At 53.9% G+C, this 15,635-nt stretch overlaps 2 protein-coding genes across 4 annotated transcripts in view; one reads left to right on the forward strand and one right to left on the reverse strand.

Annotated features, from left to right (window-relative positions):
• Positions 1-3,135: 3,135 nt before the first annotated feature.
• MAVS (mitochondrial antiviral signaling protein) lies at positions 3,136-9,389 on the reverse strand. 2 transcript variants are annotated; one of them, XM_027660488.1, is made up of 7 exons: positions 9,334-9,389; positions 8,579-8,708; positions 8,294-8,468; positions 7,710-7,936; positions 6,701-7,244; positions 5,499-5,647; positions 3,136-4,974 (listed from the first exon to the last, which is right to left on the reverse strand). In XM_027660488.1, the coding sequence occupies exons 2-7, from the start codon at positions 8,693-8,695 to the stop codon at positions 4,303-4,305; spliced, it is 1,884 nt and encodes a 627-aa protein (XP_027516289.1). In that variant the 5' UTR covers positions 8,696-8,708; positions 9,334-9,389; the 3' UTR covers positions 3,136-4,302. The 2 variants fall into 2 exon arrangements, with proteins under 2 accessions (XP_027516289.1, XP_027516290.1); XM_027660489.1 differs by lacking the exon at positions 9,334-9,389 and adding an exon at positions 8,991-9,189.
• A 3,364-nt stretch (positions 9,390-12,753) lies between these two features.
• PTPRA (protein tyrosine phosphatase, receptor type A) overlaps positions 12,754-15,635 on the forward strand; it is a 117,539-nt gene continuing 114,657 nt past the window's right edge. The window contains exon 1 of one of the 2 annotated variants that reach the window (XM_027660487.1): positions 12,754-12,940. The gene's annotated coding sequence lies outside the window, so the exon portion shown is untranslated. The remainder of the gene's footprint in view (positions 12,941-15,635) is intronic. The other variant, XM_027660486.1, reaches the window with a different exon arrangement.

A 15,635-nucleotide genomic window follows, 5' to 3' on the forward strand; every position in this document is an offset into this window, starting at 1 on the left:
GAGGCGCCCGCCAATCCGCGCCCCCCGTCGCGCGGAGCGACAGGCGGCTCCGCCAATGGGAGACGGGAATGGGGCGGTTGCGGAGCGCCCCTCGCTCGGCCGCGTATAGTGACAAGCGCGGCTGTCCAATGGGAAGCGTGCGCCACCGGGGCGGGTCGATATGCGGCAGCGCTGGCCTATGGGCTCCCTTTGGGACGAGATTGGCACGGCATCGGTCCAATGAGTGAGGGCGCTGCCTGGTCGGGGCGGGAGAAGGCGCGGTGATTGACATGCCCGGTAACTATGGCAACGCGGGGGGGCCGAGGGGAAGATCCGCAGTAGGCCCGGCTGGGCTTGGCCGCGCGCAGGGGGTGATTTGAATATGATTTGCATATGCAGATGACGAGGCAAATACAGATGCGGGGGTCTGACACCCTCCATGGCCTGAACCCCACGGGCAGTAAGGGACCTTAAAGACAATCTCATTCCAACCCCCTGCCATGGGCACAGGCACCTTCCACTAGCCCAGGTTGCTCCAAGCCCCATCCAACCCGGCCTTGGACACTTCCAGGAATCCAGGGGCAGCCACAGCTTCTCTGAGCAACCTGTGCCAGGGCCTCACCACCCTCACAGGGAAGTTTCTCCCTGTTATCTCACAATCCACAGTGCCTCTTTATATCCCAACATAATTCCAATACTGTGCATCCCGCTCTTCAGACCCTGACCCCACACTTATCAACCACAGCAGGAAACACCCAGGCAGCAGAAAAACTGAGGTGACCATGAAGAGGAGGGTAAGCAACGACCAACAAGGATGAAAATCCAAGAGGAAAAGAGTCTCCTGGTTGTAACAGGACAGAGGTTCCCAGGTGGAATGTTAATTGTTGTCTGGCACACCCCAAGCCTGGCCAAGCCTGGCACTGCAGCCCAGCGACCTGCAGTGCTCCTCGATTGCCCCGGGGTAATCCCAGCTCACCACAATCCTCAGGCATTAACTCGATACCAGAGGGATCAGCCACCGACCTCCCACAAAGGTGGGGTGATTTCCCTGAGAATTCTCTGAATTCTGATCGCCAGGGTGGAAACGGGACAAAGGGATCGGTCAGATTTACTTGGTGTGTTTTAATATCCTTTTGGGTGAGAGGAGGAAGGGGATAAATGGGGTTGGCACTGATAGGACGCAAAGGATGAGCTCTCTGAACACAAATAACCTCCTTCAGAACAGCATTGCCTTCATTTCTGTGGAAAAGGGACTGGCTGAGCTCCACTGCCCAAAGCTCTGAGTATTTTGAACGTGTTTCACATACCTGGGAAAGCAGGAAAGCTGGGAAAGCAAGGGGAGTTCATGGAGTGCCACAGCAGAGCCCTCGGGGGCCTCCTGTGGAAAAGGCGGTGTGGAAAGGGCATGGAAAGGGCTGTTCTGTCCCAAAAGCTTCCTATTTGTCCCCAGAAGGGACACAGGTGTGAGCCAGGCCCAGGTACCCTGACTTCCACAGCTGAGCTGCCTCAGGAACCACCTTCCCTGTCTTCATCCTGGGCATCCAACCACCAACAGGAGGACTTGCTGTGGTGGGCATCCTCTGGAACAGGACCCATGCTTGCTCCAAAACGAGGTCTGGAATCTGTCCCCAAATCCTGTCACCTCTTCCTGACACCAGTGTCCTCAGTCTCTCTGTCACTGCCAGCAGAGCCCTTCAGAGCGTCCCCTCCTGCTCCTCATCTCACAGACTCACAGGAAGTCGGGTGTGAAGCGTCAAACTAATTTATTACAGTTAGTAAAAGGCCTTTTGTCCTGTTAGTAAAAGATGGGCAGGGACACAGCTCCCTCCTGCTCCATCTCCTGCCCCGTGGGGCTTTAAAGTGCTACGTAACAACTGTAAAAATCCCGGCACTTCACAGCAGAAATCCAAATGTGTGCTTCTCCCTGGTCCGAGGTGGTGACAGACCAGCTGTTTCACAGGAGAAATTTGACATCAAAAGGCAAAGCAGAGAAGCTGTTGCTATAAAATATGGAAAAACACGGGAAGAACTTCGCAGGCAAGTAAAGCGTCAGAGAAGACGGCCTTGGTATGGATGCTGCTGGTTGGGATCTCATGGATGTACCATGAAGTGTGGAGAAGGCAGGTGTCCCCTCTTTTTAGGGAATGATAACCCTGTTGTCTCAAACAGGGAGAGCCAGCCCCCACATTCCCACTCCTGGCAGACTGTTTATAAGGACTGTTCCTTCCTCTCATGGGTACAGCACCGGGCACTGAGCAAGGAAAGAACATCTCAAGTTCTCCTGGGAGAGCAGCCCCATCACACCGGAATCAACACCTCTCTGCATGTATTTATTGTCCTTAGTGGCTCATGGAGGCACTTCTTGGATCTTTGGGCACAGGGAAAGTGTTAGGAGGGAGGAGCAGCCATTCCATCAGGGAGCTGATGGACCCTTCCCACCGCAGGCCCAGCTCTGGGCACAAAGGCTGCAGTTGGCAGCCAGGCTCCAGGGAGATGATCTCCCTCCTGCTCCCTGCCAGCAGGAAGGATGGATTTTGAAAAGCTGTGCTGACAGCAGGAATTCAGGACAAGTAACTGGACACATGGGTTTGAGGGAGGGGATTCTGTCCCTCTGCCCCGCTCAGGTGAGACCCCCCCTGCAGAGCTGCTCCAGCCCTGGGAACAACAGCACAAGGACGTGGAGCTGCTGCAGAGAGTCCAGAGGAGGCCCCGGAGCTGCTGCCAGGGCTGGAGCCCCTCTGCTCTGGAGCCAGGCTGGGAGAGCTGGGGGGGTTCCCCTGGAGAAGACAATGTTCCAGGGAGAGCTGAGAGCCCCTTCCCGTGCCTAAAGGGACTGCAGGAGACAGGACAAGAGGGAATGGCTTCCTGCTGCCAGAGGGCAGGGTTAGATGGGATATTGGGAACAAATTCTTCCCTGTGAAGGTGGTGAGGCACTGGCACAAGCTTCCCAGAGAGGCTGTGGCTGCCCCATCTCTGGAAGTGTCCAAGGCCGGGTTAGATGGGGCTTGGAGCAACGTGGGCTAGTGGAAGGTGTCCCTGCTCATGGCAGGGGGTGGAATGAGATGGTCTTTAAGGTCCCTTCCAACCCAAACCATTCTGTGGTTCTGTAACACAGTAGAGCAGGGAAGAAGTAATAGCCTAAATTAGGAGTGTTGCTCCAAGCTCCATTCAACCTGGCCATGAACACTTCCAGGGATGGGGCAGCCACAGCTTCTCTGGGCAACCTGTGCCATCCAGTGCCTCACCACCATCAAAACCAAGAATTTCTGCCCAATATCCCATCTATCCCTGCCCTCTGGCAGTGGGAAGCCATTCCCCCTTGCCCTGTCCCTCCAGGCCCTTGCCCAAAGTCCCTCTCCAGCTCTCTTGGAGCCCCTTTAGGAACTGGAAGGTGCTGGAATGTCTCCCCGGGCCCAGAGCACCTCAGCCCCCTGTATGGCCTCCTTGCAGTGTGCAACTGATCCTTTTTGTGTCCCAGCCTGGGCACAAGCTTCCTATATTCCTACACCATAGCAGCAGGTATCAGGAAGGGTGAGAACTCCATCCACCCTTCCAGCCACGCTCCCAAAATCCAGCCTAAAGATCAAAGTCACCCTACAACCCTGTGTAGGGCCAAGTCTGCTTAATGCTGGCATTGCCTGAAGCATTCCTCTTAAAGCAGAACCCCGATTCCCTGCCTGGAGGGGGTGCAATGAGGCCCATCCTCGGGAACCCTGGTTAGATGTGGCTCTCTCCTGACCTTCCTGTTTATCCCCAGGGTCAGTGCCGCATGGAGGGATCCCAGAAGGAGCTGCAGAGCCCCTCAAAGGTGCCTGGCAGAGCCAGAGATAACAAGTAAGGCAAACTTAACATGAGACACCTGGTGAAGGCTCCTGCACCAATCCTCGGGAATGTTTTCAAGTCGAGAGGGGCAGAGCCAAGAAAACCAGCTCTGCTGTTACAGGATATCTGCAGAACCGCTCCTGGCTGCGCTGCCCAAAGGCACCCAGGGGGTCACCCTTTGGATCATCGGTGCATGCTTCCCTGGGGCCTCCTGGGACCAAACAAGGAAGACATGGAGAATCACCACAAGGACTTTTCTGACTCAAGGGATTGCCCTGGAGAGAGACCCTCTCCATGGGTGTAAAAAGAAGACGGTTGGGAAATTGGATGGAACAGATCCAAACCCAACAGCATCCGGTACCAAGGCCTCTTCCAGCAGAACCTTGCGGAAAGAGATTTAACCACACCCCTACCATTCCCCCGCTGCTCTTCAGGCTTCAAACGCGTTGGCCAGAACCCTGTTGCCAGAGGAATCGTCCCGGCTGCGTGACATCCCGGCTGCTACTTCTGGAGCCGAGCGTACACCAGGAATGCCACGGCGGAGATGACGGCGATGCCCACGGCCGGGAGGATGTAGGGCAGGGACGGGCCATTGCTGTCCCCCACGGGGACCTTGGCCTGAGACGAGCTGGTGGCGGCGCCACGGCCACCGCCGGAATCGAAATCCGGAGAGTTTCCAAGCGGACCGACTCCGTCATCCTCAGCTCCGAGCTGGACGCTGGGGTAATGATCCACATGGACCTCATGGGTGCCCAGGGAGGTGCTGTCCCAGCCCGGAGTGGAACGGGAGTCTCTGCTTGCTCCAGCTGCCTCCTGTCCCCCAGGGTCTGCACGAGCCGCTGGAGCTGAGGAGCCTCTGGAGAATGCTCCTTCCGAGCTATCCCTGCTCACCAGGATTGGGTCGCTGCTGAGGCCGAGGCTGCCGGAGGTGGCAGAATTGGGGTTGCTGGGCCTCTGAGAGCCCGAGCATCTGCCAGGCACCTCTGTGTCCCCCGAAGCAATGGAGATGAGGACGCCTGGCTTGCTGAGCTCCACATCCTCCTCTGTGTTGCTGCAGGATGGAGCCCTGATGTTCGTGCCAGAGCTCGCCCGGGAGGCCGATCTCCCAGCTGTGCCTTCGGAGCTTCCCACCACAGCTGGGCCTAGGAGAGGGGCTGCCGAGGCTGGGAACACCTTTGGGAGACAAGGAGAGGGGGTGGGTGCCGTGGGAATCTCCCATTGGCCTGATCTTGGGCACACACATCACAGGACAAACCCAGCTCAGCGCTCGGCCCCCACATTTCCTGCCACCAGCAGCGAGGCTGGGTCACAGGTAACTCCCAAGGCTGGGAGTGCGAGTGGAGCAGGGAGGTGCTGGGGCTCCAGGGAACCTTTGGGATTCAGGGGAGATATGAGAAGGAAAGAAGGGGAGCCAGGCAGTGAGGAGAGGGGTGGAAAGCAGCACCTGGAAGGCAGGAGACTGACTGGCAAGTCAGGGAGGGGAAATAAGGAGTCAAAGCCCAACAGAGCTTGGCTTCCTTCTCTTATGCTGCAAAATGCTGCATCTGGATGGGAACATGAACACAGTGGGAGGAAAAAATCCCAGAATAAACTTGCCACCAGCTCAAAATGTGACACTGCAGTAGAAAATCTCCCAGCCAGGGGGAGTTGACAAGAACCTGGATGAAATGAACGTGGCAAGAGGGAAGGTCACCTACTTTCTCCGTCGGCACGGAGTAGGTGCTGCCAGCTCTGTTCCCAGCAGCTGGTTTCTCCTCTGGTACAGATTTCACAGAGGTGTCATAGGATGGGGAACTGCCTCTGGGCACAGGGGTAGCAACCAAGGTGGTTGTTCCCACGGAAGTGTCTGTCGGGGAGAAAACAAAGCATATTGTGTTAACCAGGAGGCCTAAAAGGTGAGTTTTGCTGTTCTTCAAGGACACTGTGACAGGACAGTCCCCAAGCTGAGGGGGTCACAGAGGGAGCAGGACACAGTGCTCTGGATCTGCCATGGCATCCAAGCTCTCCTGGCAGCTGCAGGTAACTCACCCAGGGTGGGCTGCAGGGTTGGGGAGCATCGAGGGAGACAGAGGTTTTTAAGGCTCCTGTGGGATCTGAGTTCCACGTCCTCCCACCCAGGAAGTGCTGATTCCACATGGTGGAGGGGAACAGGCTGGGAGGGATAGGTGTCCCTCTCTCTCTTGAGACCCTGGAGGGGAGGGCAGAGCTTCATTCTATTCTATGAAGCCCATGTAGGCATGGGATGCAGGAGATGCTAAAATTCCCCCAGACACAGAACACAAATATCTCTGCAGACTAAGGGAGGGGAAGAAGTTTCACACCCCAAAGTTCCCCCACTGACAGAAACAATTAAAATGCAGTTGGGTGAGATGACCATTCATTCCCCATCAAACAGTCTGTTCTGTTCTATTCTGTTCCAACCCTTAACCCAGCACTGCCAAGGCCACCACTAACCCATGTCCCCGAGTGCCACATCTACATGTCTTCTAAATCCCTCCAGGGATGGTGACTCCACCACCACCCTGGGCAGCTTGCTCCAATGCTTGATAACCCCTTCCATCAGGAAATTTTCCCTAATATCCAACCTAAACCTCCCTGGCACAACTTGAGGCCATTTCCTCTTGTTCTGTCGAGCAAAGCCTGACCCCTACCTGGCTCCCCCCTCCTGCCAGGGAGTTGCAGAGCCAGAAGATCCCTCCTGAGCCTCCTTTTCTCCAGGCTGAGCCCCCCCAGCTCCCTCAGCCGATTCTCATCAGACTTGTGCTCCAGACCCCTCCCCAGCTCCGTTCCCTTCTCTGAACACACTCCAGCATCCTGATTTCTTTCCTGCAGTCAGGGGCTTTCAGCAGCACCTCCTGCTTCCCAGCAGCTACATGGCTCTGCCAGGAAGGAAACCCACCTCCATCCCCTCCGTGCTCTTGCAGCATCTGGACCCGCTTCTTCTCTGCATCAAACTGCTCCTGTATGAGGAGGGGGCTGCGCACATCCACGAAGCTGCTCGGGGGCTCAGAGCTCAGCACAGGCGGCTTTTCTGGCAGTGAGTTTGGGGGCTGCTGCCCCACGCCACGAGCGGGAAATTCTGTGGATTCGTCCGAGTGCTCTTCGGGCTCGTTGCGGGGCTGCTCGGGGCTGTGAGTGGCACTGGGCTCCCTCGCTGGAAGAGCCCTGCCCAGCGCCAGGCCCGGTGCCCCGCGGTGCAGGTGGTTGGCATTCCCAAAGCACCCGTTGTCCACACAGACCGGCCGGCGGCTCAGCCAGTCCCGGCCCTGCTCCGGGGGCACGGTCGATGGCACGGACACACTGGCCACCCTGGGGGGCCCCACTGACCCCTGCGTGGTATCACCGGGGTGGGAGAGGTGTCCCTCTCCGCTGGCTCCAACAGGGACTGTGCTCCCAGGTGGAGATGGCTGGAGACTCTCTTGCTCCAGGAGTTTTTTGGGGAGCTGGAAGGAAATGAGCTGTGTTAAATCACTGGAGCAAGAGGGGTCTGGGATCACCAGGGCGCCCCAAACCCTGAGCAGTGGCCCCTGTAAGGTTGCTGATGAAGGGGGTCTGGGGTATCTCATTGACACCCACATCTCACATAAGGATCAGGGGCTGTGGAGAGGAGCCTGGACTAACAGAGTGGAGCCTGCACACCCCTATGGAGGGGAGGTGGGAGGCGGAGCCTGGAGGGGAGCCTGGACTAATTAAGCAGACCCTGCACTCCTCCCACAAAGGAAAGGCAGGAGGGGGAGCAGTTACAAGGCCATATATAACCTCTAAGTTACCAGATGCAGCAGAGATCAGCAGCAAGAGTCTGCCTGGGGTGGCCCTGAACAAGCCTGGCCCTACCATGGGCTCCCCACACCCCACCAAAAGGTCTAAAAAGGACCTTTGTGTCCCCATCCAACACGTGCCCCGCTCACCGATTCCTGCACCGGAATTCTGGCCTCCTGATCCGTGCTCGTGGTGGTGGCAGCACTGGGCAGGACGGGTGGATGGTCACCAACGGGCAGGTCCCGGCGAGGCTGCTCAGCCAGAGGGGCTCCTGGAGCAGAATTTGGCCGCAGGGATGGTGTCTGGGCACTGGTGGAGGAGGCAGAGGGACGGGCATTGCTGTGAAGGGAGGAGCCAGCAGCAGGAGCTGAGGGACCTGGAGGAGTCAAGGGGATCATGAGCAGGAACACTGCTGGAAAAGCTGAGGAAGCAGAGGATGAGCATGGGGCTGAGGCAGCCCTGCATGTGCCCACAATGGCCAAGCCCACAGTACCCCTTCACTCATCTCCCCACCTCCCCTCCAGGTGAGAACCCCAGCCCACCACCAACCCAGGCACCTTCAAAGAAGGACCCCATCACCCTCAGACATGTCACCATGGTGAGGGATGGTCAGACACCCCCAGCCCCTCAGACACCAAGGCAGGGACAGAGACCAGCTGCTCAGTGATGTGTTTCGGGTCCCCACCTCCACCAGCTTCCCAGGGCAGCACCCAGGGAGGACGAGGCTACGTACGGGGTTTCCAGGTGTCATACACCTCCTGCACCTCGTCGGCCAGGTGTCCTGCGTTGTTGTGGCGCAGGGCCTGGATGAGATCCTGCACCCAGTCCTTCCGGCACCTCAGGAGCTGATAAAACTTGAAGACAGTGGCCTGGCTGCCCCGCATCTCCTCCCGGGCGTGGAGTTCATCCTAAGAAAAACACACAGGGCATCTAAGAGAGGCTCTGGCTTAGGGGCAAGGCAGCTGTACGTTCCCATTGGGGAAGGAGCATGGCAGGGCTCGGGGAAGTAGGAAATTACTCTGTCAGAATCGACCAGGCAGGTCAGGGAATCAGCCAGCGACCCCACATGGATAGTCCCGAAATGCTTGAGGTTCCTCATAATGTGGCTGTACACTTTTTCTTCGGCCAAACCCATCGTGGCTCAGCACCTACAGAGAGACAGGGACCTTAAGGAGAGCAGAGGCTGCTGGTGACGCTCGGGTTGTCTCCAGGAGCTCGGGCTGCTCCGTAGACACGCGTATCCCTGGCACAGACACCCGTATCCCCGGCACGGGCACTCAGCCCGCCGACAGGGGAAATTCCGTCCGGAAAACACGTACAGAGACAACGCTCGGGTTAAAGTTCAGTTCTCGGCTTCACTTCCACAAACCTCGCTCCCTTCTGCCATCGCCCAGCCCGTGTTTATTCCCACTCTGTTTATCTGGATCTAACCCACCGGGCTGGGGGCCGGCCTGGCGACAGGGCCACGACAGGCGACAGGGCCACCACAGGCGATAGGGGACACGGCTGGGATCCCTAACAGGCGATGGAAAAGCCAAAGGGGAAGGTGTAGGAGTCTCCTTCCCACAGGGAATAGCGGCCCGCTCACGGCGGGGCTCCCCCGCCCTCAGCGCGACCTTCACCCCCCGAGGAAGCCCCGGGAGGGTCCCCGCTCGCAGATCCCCCTGGCACAGCCCCCTGGGGGTCCCTGTGGAGGCTGTGGCGGCCGCGAGGGTCCGAGAGGCCCCAGCACACCGCCCGCTCCCCTCACGGCCCCTCAGGGCCCCCCCTCACCTGCGCCGCCGCCGCCACCGCCCGGCTCCACTCCGGCCCCGCCCACGGCGCGTCGCGGCCGCCGCTGATTGGTCCGAGCGTACGCCCGTCACGGTGATTGACAGGCGTGATTGACAGCGGGGCGTGTCCAGTTCCGGGCCCCTCAGGACAGGAGGGATTTGGAGATCCTGGAGCGGGCCCGGGGTGATTGAGGGAACGGAGTGTCTGTCTTGGGAGCAGGGGCTGAGGGAGCTGGGCCTGGTTAGTCAGGGGAAGGGAAAGGAAGAGGGAAAGGGAAAGGAGAAAGAAGGGAAGGGAAGGGAAGGGAAGGTTTGGGAAGGTTTGGGAAGGGACGGGAAGGTTTGGGAAGGGAAGGGAAGGTTTGGGAAGGGAAGGGAAGGTTTGGGAAGGGAAGGTTTGGGAAGGGTTGGGAAGGGAAGGGAAGGGGGAAGAGGAAAGAGGAAGGAAAGGAAAGGGGAAAGGGGAAAGAAAGGGAAAAAGAAGGGGAAAGAAAGTGAAAGGGGAAAAGGAAGGGGAAGGGAAGAGAAGGAAAAGGGGAAGGGGAAGGGGAAAGAGAAAGGAAGAGGACAAGACTGAGGGGATCTCATCAATCCATACTAATATCTCCAAGGAGCATCAGAGGATGGTGCCAGACTCTTTTTGGCGGTGCCCAGCGACAGGACAAGGAGCAGTGGCCATGAACTAAAACACTACAGGTTTCACCTCAACACAAGGAAGAACTTCTTTATGTTGAGGGTGGCAGAGCACTGGAACAGATTGTGTAGAGAAGGTGTGGACTCTCCTCACTGGCAATATTCCAGAGCAATCTGGACACAATCCTGTGCCGTGTGCTCTGGGATGACCCTTCCTGAGCAGGGAGGTGGGACCAGGTGAGCCACTGTGGGCCCTTCCAACCTGACCTATCCTGGAATTCTGTGAATACTTCCTTCCTTTTCAAGCCTTGAAGATGAACAATCTACAGATCAAATATCTCTGATATCTGTGATCACTGAAACCCAGCTCACTGTTTTCACAGGCAGATATGTCATACTCCGTGAACAAATTTAGGGAGTTCTGCATAGGCTACATACCAATACCACTTAGATTTTAAATAATAAACTGTGCAACATAGACAATTCTCTGTGCAACACAGAGAATTCTTCTCTGTGAGGGTGGTGAGGCCCTGGCACAGGTTGCCCAGAGAAGCTGTGGCTGCCCCTGGACCCCTGGAAGTGCTCAAGGCCAGGTTGGACAGGGCTTGGAGCAACCTGTTCTAGTGGAAGGTGTCCCTGCCCATGGCAGGGGGTGGGACTGGATGATCTTTGAGGTCCCTTCCAACCCAAAACAGTCTGTGATTATAATTAAGTAAAGCCAGCTTTCTTCACTCTAAATTGAAAAAAAAAAAGGAATATATTTCTGGCTTATTCCTAAATAAGAAGAGACTTTATGACAATCAAAACTCAGCTCATGAAAGACAAAGGGCACTCAGTTGCACCCAGTAAATTTGTACATTTTTGTGCTTAGAATCATAGAATTTTTAAGGGTTGGAAGGAACCTTAAAGACCATCCAGTTCCATCCCTTGTCATGGACAGGGACACCTTCCATCAGACCAGGTTGCCCAAGGCCTTATCCAACCTGGCTTTGAACACTTCCAGGGTTGGAGTATCCACAGCCTCTCTGGGCAGCCTGTTCTGGTGTCTTACCAGAATAAAAAACTTCTTCCTAATATTCAATCTAAATTCCCTCTCAAATTGTACCCATTACTCCTTCTCTGATCACTGTAGCTCCTAACAAAGAGTCCCTCTCCAGCTTCCTTGCAGTCCCCATTCAGGTACTGGAAGGTGAGTGATATCCTACTAAAACATCTTATTTATAACAAAAATAATAAATAATACAGAGTAATAAATATATTAATATTGCTATTACATATGAGATATGAATATTGTATAAGATCTATTGGTATTGTATATTGTAATTACTATGATAATTACTATTATTACAGTGATATAAATAAAATGAAATAAATACTATAACAATATAGAATAAGAAATATATTAATATAATTAATATTTCATATAATGTGTAATATTATATATGAAGTATGAACATTGTACACATTCTATTAATATTGCATATTGCAATTACTATAACAATTACTATTATTATAATACTATAAATTATATAATAATATAAATAATGCAATATTAATAATAAAATTGTATAAAATAATAACTATATTAATATCATTATTATGTTATATTATATTTATAATATTATATATTATGTATTAATATTGTATATTCTCTGTTAATATTGTATTTGGTAATTACTATTATAATTACTGTTATTATAACAATATAAACCTTATAATAAAATGAACAATGCAATATCAATAATAAAATAATCTAAAATAATAAATATATTAATAGCATTAATATTTTATATTATGTGTAATATTATATGTGATATTATATATTATGTATGAATACTGTATATTATCTGTTAATATTGTATTTGGTAATGATTGTAATTACTATTATCAAAGCAATGTAAATAATATAATAAATTAAATAATGCAATATCAATAAGTATATAAAATAAGAAAGATATGGCTATCATTATTATTTTATATTATGTATAATATTATAGATAAAATACAATATGTATGAATATTGTATGTTCTCTGTTAATATTGTATTTGGTAATTACTATTATAGCTACTATTATCATAACAATATAAATAATAAAATAAAAATAATATAATAAGATAATCAGTCTATTAATATAATTAATGTTTTACATACTGTATAATATTATATGTGATATATGAATATTGTATATGATCTGTTAGCGTTGTATGTTGTAATTACTGGTATAATTACTGTTATTATAATATAAATAATAAAATAGTATTAAATGATAAATATATTACTATAATTAATATTTTATATCATGTACAATATTTGGTATTATATATTAATACTGTATATTATCTAATAATATCGTACGTTGTAATTACTATTATTACAATAATGCAACTAATATAATAATGCAACTAATATGATAATATAATATTTTGCAAACAATATAATAATATAGCATAATGCTATAAATAATATCACAAAAATATGATACAAATATAATAAAAATTTCCGATTCTGGGATTTTTTAATAATGTGGCAAAAACATGATACAAATTCCCGACTGGAGTTTTGGGAAGCGGGACGCAGGGAGTGGGGGGGGGATGCAAAACCGCCTCCGCGCCGCCAGGGGGCAGCACCGCCCCGCCGCGGGCCCCGCGTGGCCACGCCCACCAGCCCCACCCCCTCGGCCACACCCACCGGTCACTCCCCGCCCCGGCCACGCCCCGGCCACGCCCCCTGCGCGGAGCCGCGCGATGGCGGCGGCAGCGGGCGGGCGGCGGCGGCGGCGCCGCTGAGCGCCGGGAGAGCCCCGAGGGGCGCCGGGGGCGTCCCGCTCCCCTTCCCCTCCCTCGCACCCCGCTCCCCTGCGCCCCGAGCACCCCCCGCGCCCGCCCGCGCCGCGCCCTCCATGGTTACGGGCGGCCCCCGCGGCCTCGCAGCGCAGCCGTTTGGGCGGGAGCCGGCGCGGGAGCAGCGGCCGCAGGTGAGCGGGGGGAGCGCAGGTGAGCGGGGGGAGCGCAGGTGAACCCTCCGCCCACCGGGGCGGGCACGGGGGCGTGGGGGTGATGGAAGGGGCGCGGGGCGCGACCCACCGCGTGGCCGCGGCGGCGGAGGGGGGTCACCCCCCACCCACCTACCCAGCGCGGGATTTAATGTTCGAGCGTGTGTTCGTACGTGTATTCGTGTGCGGGTTCGTTAATGATAACGGTGGGGTTTGGAAGTGATCGCGGATCGGGGCGTGTGAACTCGGTCCGTTGGAGCGAGTCCAGAGGAGGCCACCAAGTTGATCAGAGCAGGATGGAGCACCTCTGCTGTGTGGAAAGGCTGGGAGAATTGGGATTGTTCAGCCTGGTGAAGGCTTTGGGGTGATCTAAATGTGGCCTTCCGGTACCTGAAGGGAGCCGACAAGGAAGATGGAGAGGGACTACAAGGGCCTGGAGTGACAGGACAAGGGGGAATGGCTTCAAAGTGAAAGGGAGTAGTTTTAGATTAGATTGGGAAGAAATTCTTCCCTGGGAGGGTGGTGAGGCCCTGGCACAGGTTGCCCAGAGATGGCTGCCCCATCCCTGGAAGTGTCCAAGGCCAGGTTGGATGGGGCGTGGAGCAACCTGGGATAGTGGAAGGTGTCCCTGTGATAGTGGAAGGTTGGAACGAGATGGTCTTTAAGGTCTCTTCCAACCCAAACCATTCCATGATTCTATGAACTTCCAACCACGGTTCTGCAGCGACCCACAGCCCCTTCCCCTGCACACCCACAGGGACAAACACAGGTCCAAGCTGTGAACCCACCTGTGACACCCAGGATACAGAGCTGCAGGCCAGGACCACCATTGCCACGATCTCCTCTCACCACCCACCCACCTCCCTGCCACGGGATTACCTGGATCCGTGGACACCCCCACGCAGGACACTGGGGCATCCAGTCAGTGTGGAACCCACCTGGCCCACGGCCTGGCCACAGCCACAGCTCTGGGCTGAGCCCGGGACCAAAGGCTTGTTTTAGGAGGGATATTCCCGCTTGGGAGCTCATGGCCTGGGACCTGCCTGCACCATCCCTCCGGGAGATGCTCCAAGCTGGAGCGTTGGAGGGGCACCCTCCTTGCTGTGGGGTCCGAGAGCTCTGTCCCCTCCCCGAGGGCTCTGTTCCCTCCCCGAGGGTTCTCTCCCCTTCCTGCCACTGCCTCCCTGAATCCCAAATGGGAATCCCAAATGGGAAGGTCCGGGCTGCCCCGCTCCAGGCTCTCCCACGCTCGAGTAGCTGCGTCCTCCCTCCTCGGCCAGCACTTGCTTATTCCTCATCTTGGATGTCATCGAGGGTGGAAAATGTGACAGGAAGGAAGGGAGGCTTTTTTTTCCTCCTGCTAAATATGGACTGACATTAAAAATCCAAATACTGTCGTGAAAGGAATCCCAACCTCTGTTTGTTGGAGGAGGGAAGAGAACGATGTTTTCTGGCTTTTCGGCTGTGAGGTTCCAGCTGGGAAGTTTCGCAAGGAGCGGCGGAGTCCTTGCCGGGAGCCTCAGGAATTTACTGAGCTTGTTCACAGGACGCTCTGCAGCGTCTTATGCTAAAAAAATTAGTCATCCCTTCTCCTCCTGTCCGTGGCTGGGGGGAGCTTACCGTGAGCATGCAGGATGCTTGGAAATATTTAGGGATTTGTCCTCCTGTACAAGGAGTTCTAGAAACAGGAAATAAAACTGCAGCCCAAACAGGAGTTTTTCATCTTTATTTTAATTCCTGTTGCTGCAGCAGCCTGTGGCTGGGAAGGGAAGGCTGTGCACGGGGTGGCTGCAGCCGGGTTTGCAGGGAGGGTTTGTCTCTCTCTGTCAGGCGTCAGATGCAAACTCATGCTGTTATTCCCAGAGAGACTGGGAAACAGGCTCGATGTGGGGCTCTGGGATGAGGAATGAGACCACAGGGATGGTCACGGCACTGCCAGCTCCCCCAGTGGCTTCTGCTGGGACCAAGGTGAAGAGCCAGGATGTTTTTGGGGAGCAGGGACTGCAGCTTCCCAAGGACCCAGGGGTGCTGGAAGAGAGAGAGAGACTCAGTGTCTGTGCTGGGCAGAAGGTGGGCACTGCCACCTTCCTGCTCCATGTATTTCTCTCCATCCCTGTGGGACAGATTTCTGGGTGAGGTGTCTGTGGGAAGCTCCAGGGTTTTTGCCTGATCTTTATAAAAACAAATGGTTAAAGCAACTGGTTGGTTAAAGTTGGTTGAAGGCAGTGGAGAACCCATGCCTGGAAGTGTTGAAGGAATGACTGGACGTGGCACTCAGTGCTCTGCTCTGGTTGACAGGGTGGGGATTGGTCACAGGTTGGACTCGATGATCTTGGAGGTCTTTTCCAACCTAATGGATTCTGTGAAAGCAGTGTGGGGATCCTGGGAGGTGCTGGAATAGAGTAGAATGGAATAGAATCCCTTTTCCAGGGCACTGCTGTCCTGGTGCTGGTGCCAGTGTGTTGTTCCCAGGCTAAGGAGGCACAGCTCCTTTCTGCCTTTCTGAAATGTCACTCTCAAATAACTGGATCTCTGTGCTGCTCCGTGAAACTGGTCCATGTCCAACATCAGCATCCTTGAGGAAGAGTAGTTACTCCCCATCTCCTCCTGCCACTGACCTACATCTGCTCTGCTCCAGCCCTCTGTGTTTGCAGTGGGATGGTGGATCCTGATTAAA

The sequence above is a fragment of the Corapipo altera genome, unplaced genomic scaffold (genome assembly GCF_003945725.1).
Source record: "Corapipo altera isolate COAL_440 unplaced genomic scaffold, ASM394572v1 295, whole genome shotgun sequence".
Classification (NCBI taxonomy): domain Eukaryota; kingdom Metazoa; phylum Chordata; class Aves; order Passeriformes; family Pipridae; genus Corapipo; species Corapipo altera.

Excerpts from the sequence above, each read along its gene's own strand:
- MAVS (XM_027660488.1), bottom strand. The coding sequence starts at position 8,695 with ATGGGTTTGGCCGAAGAAAAAGTGTACAGCCACATTATGAGGAACCTC. Across the intron at positions 5,648-6,700 it reads AGAGCACGGAGGGGATGGAG|ACACTTCCGTGGGAACAACC; the intron begins GTGGGTTTCCTT and ends TCTCCCCGACAG. Across the intron at positions 4,975-5,498 it reads ACTCCGTGCCGACGGAGAAA|GTGTTCCCAGCCTCGGCAGC; the intron begins GTAGGTGACCTT and ends TGTCTCCCAAAG.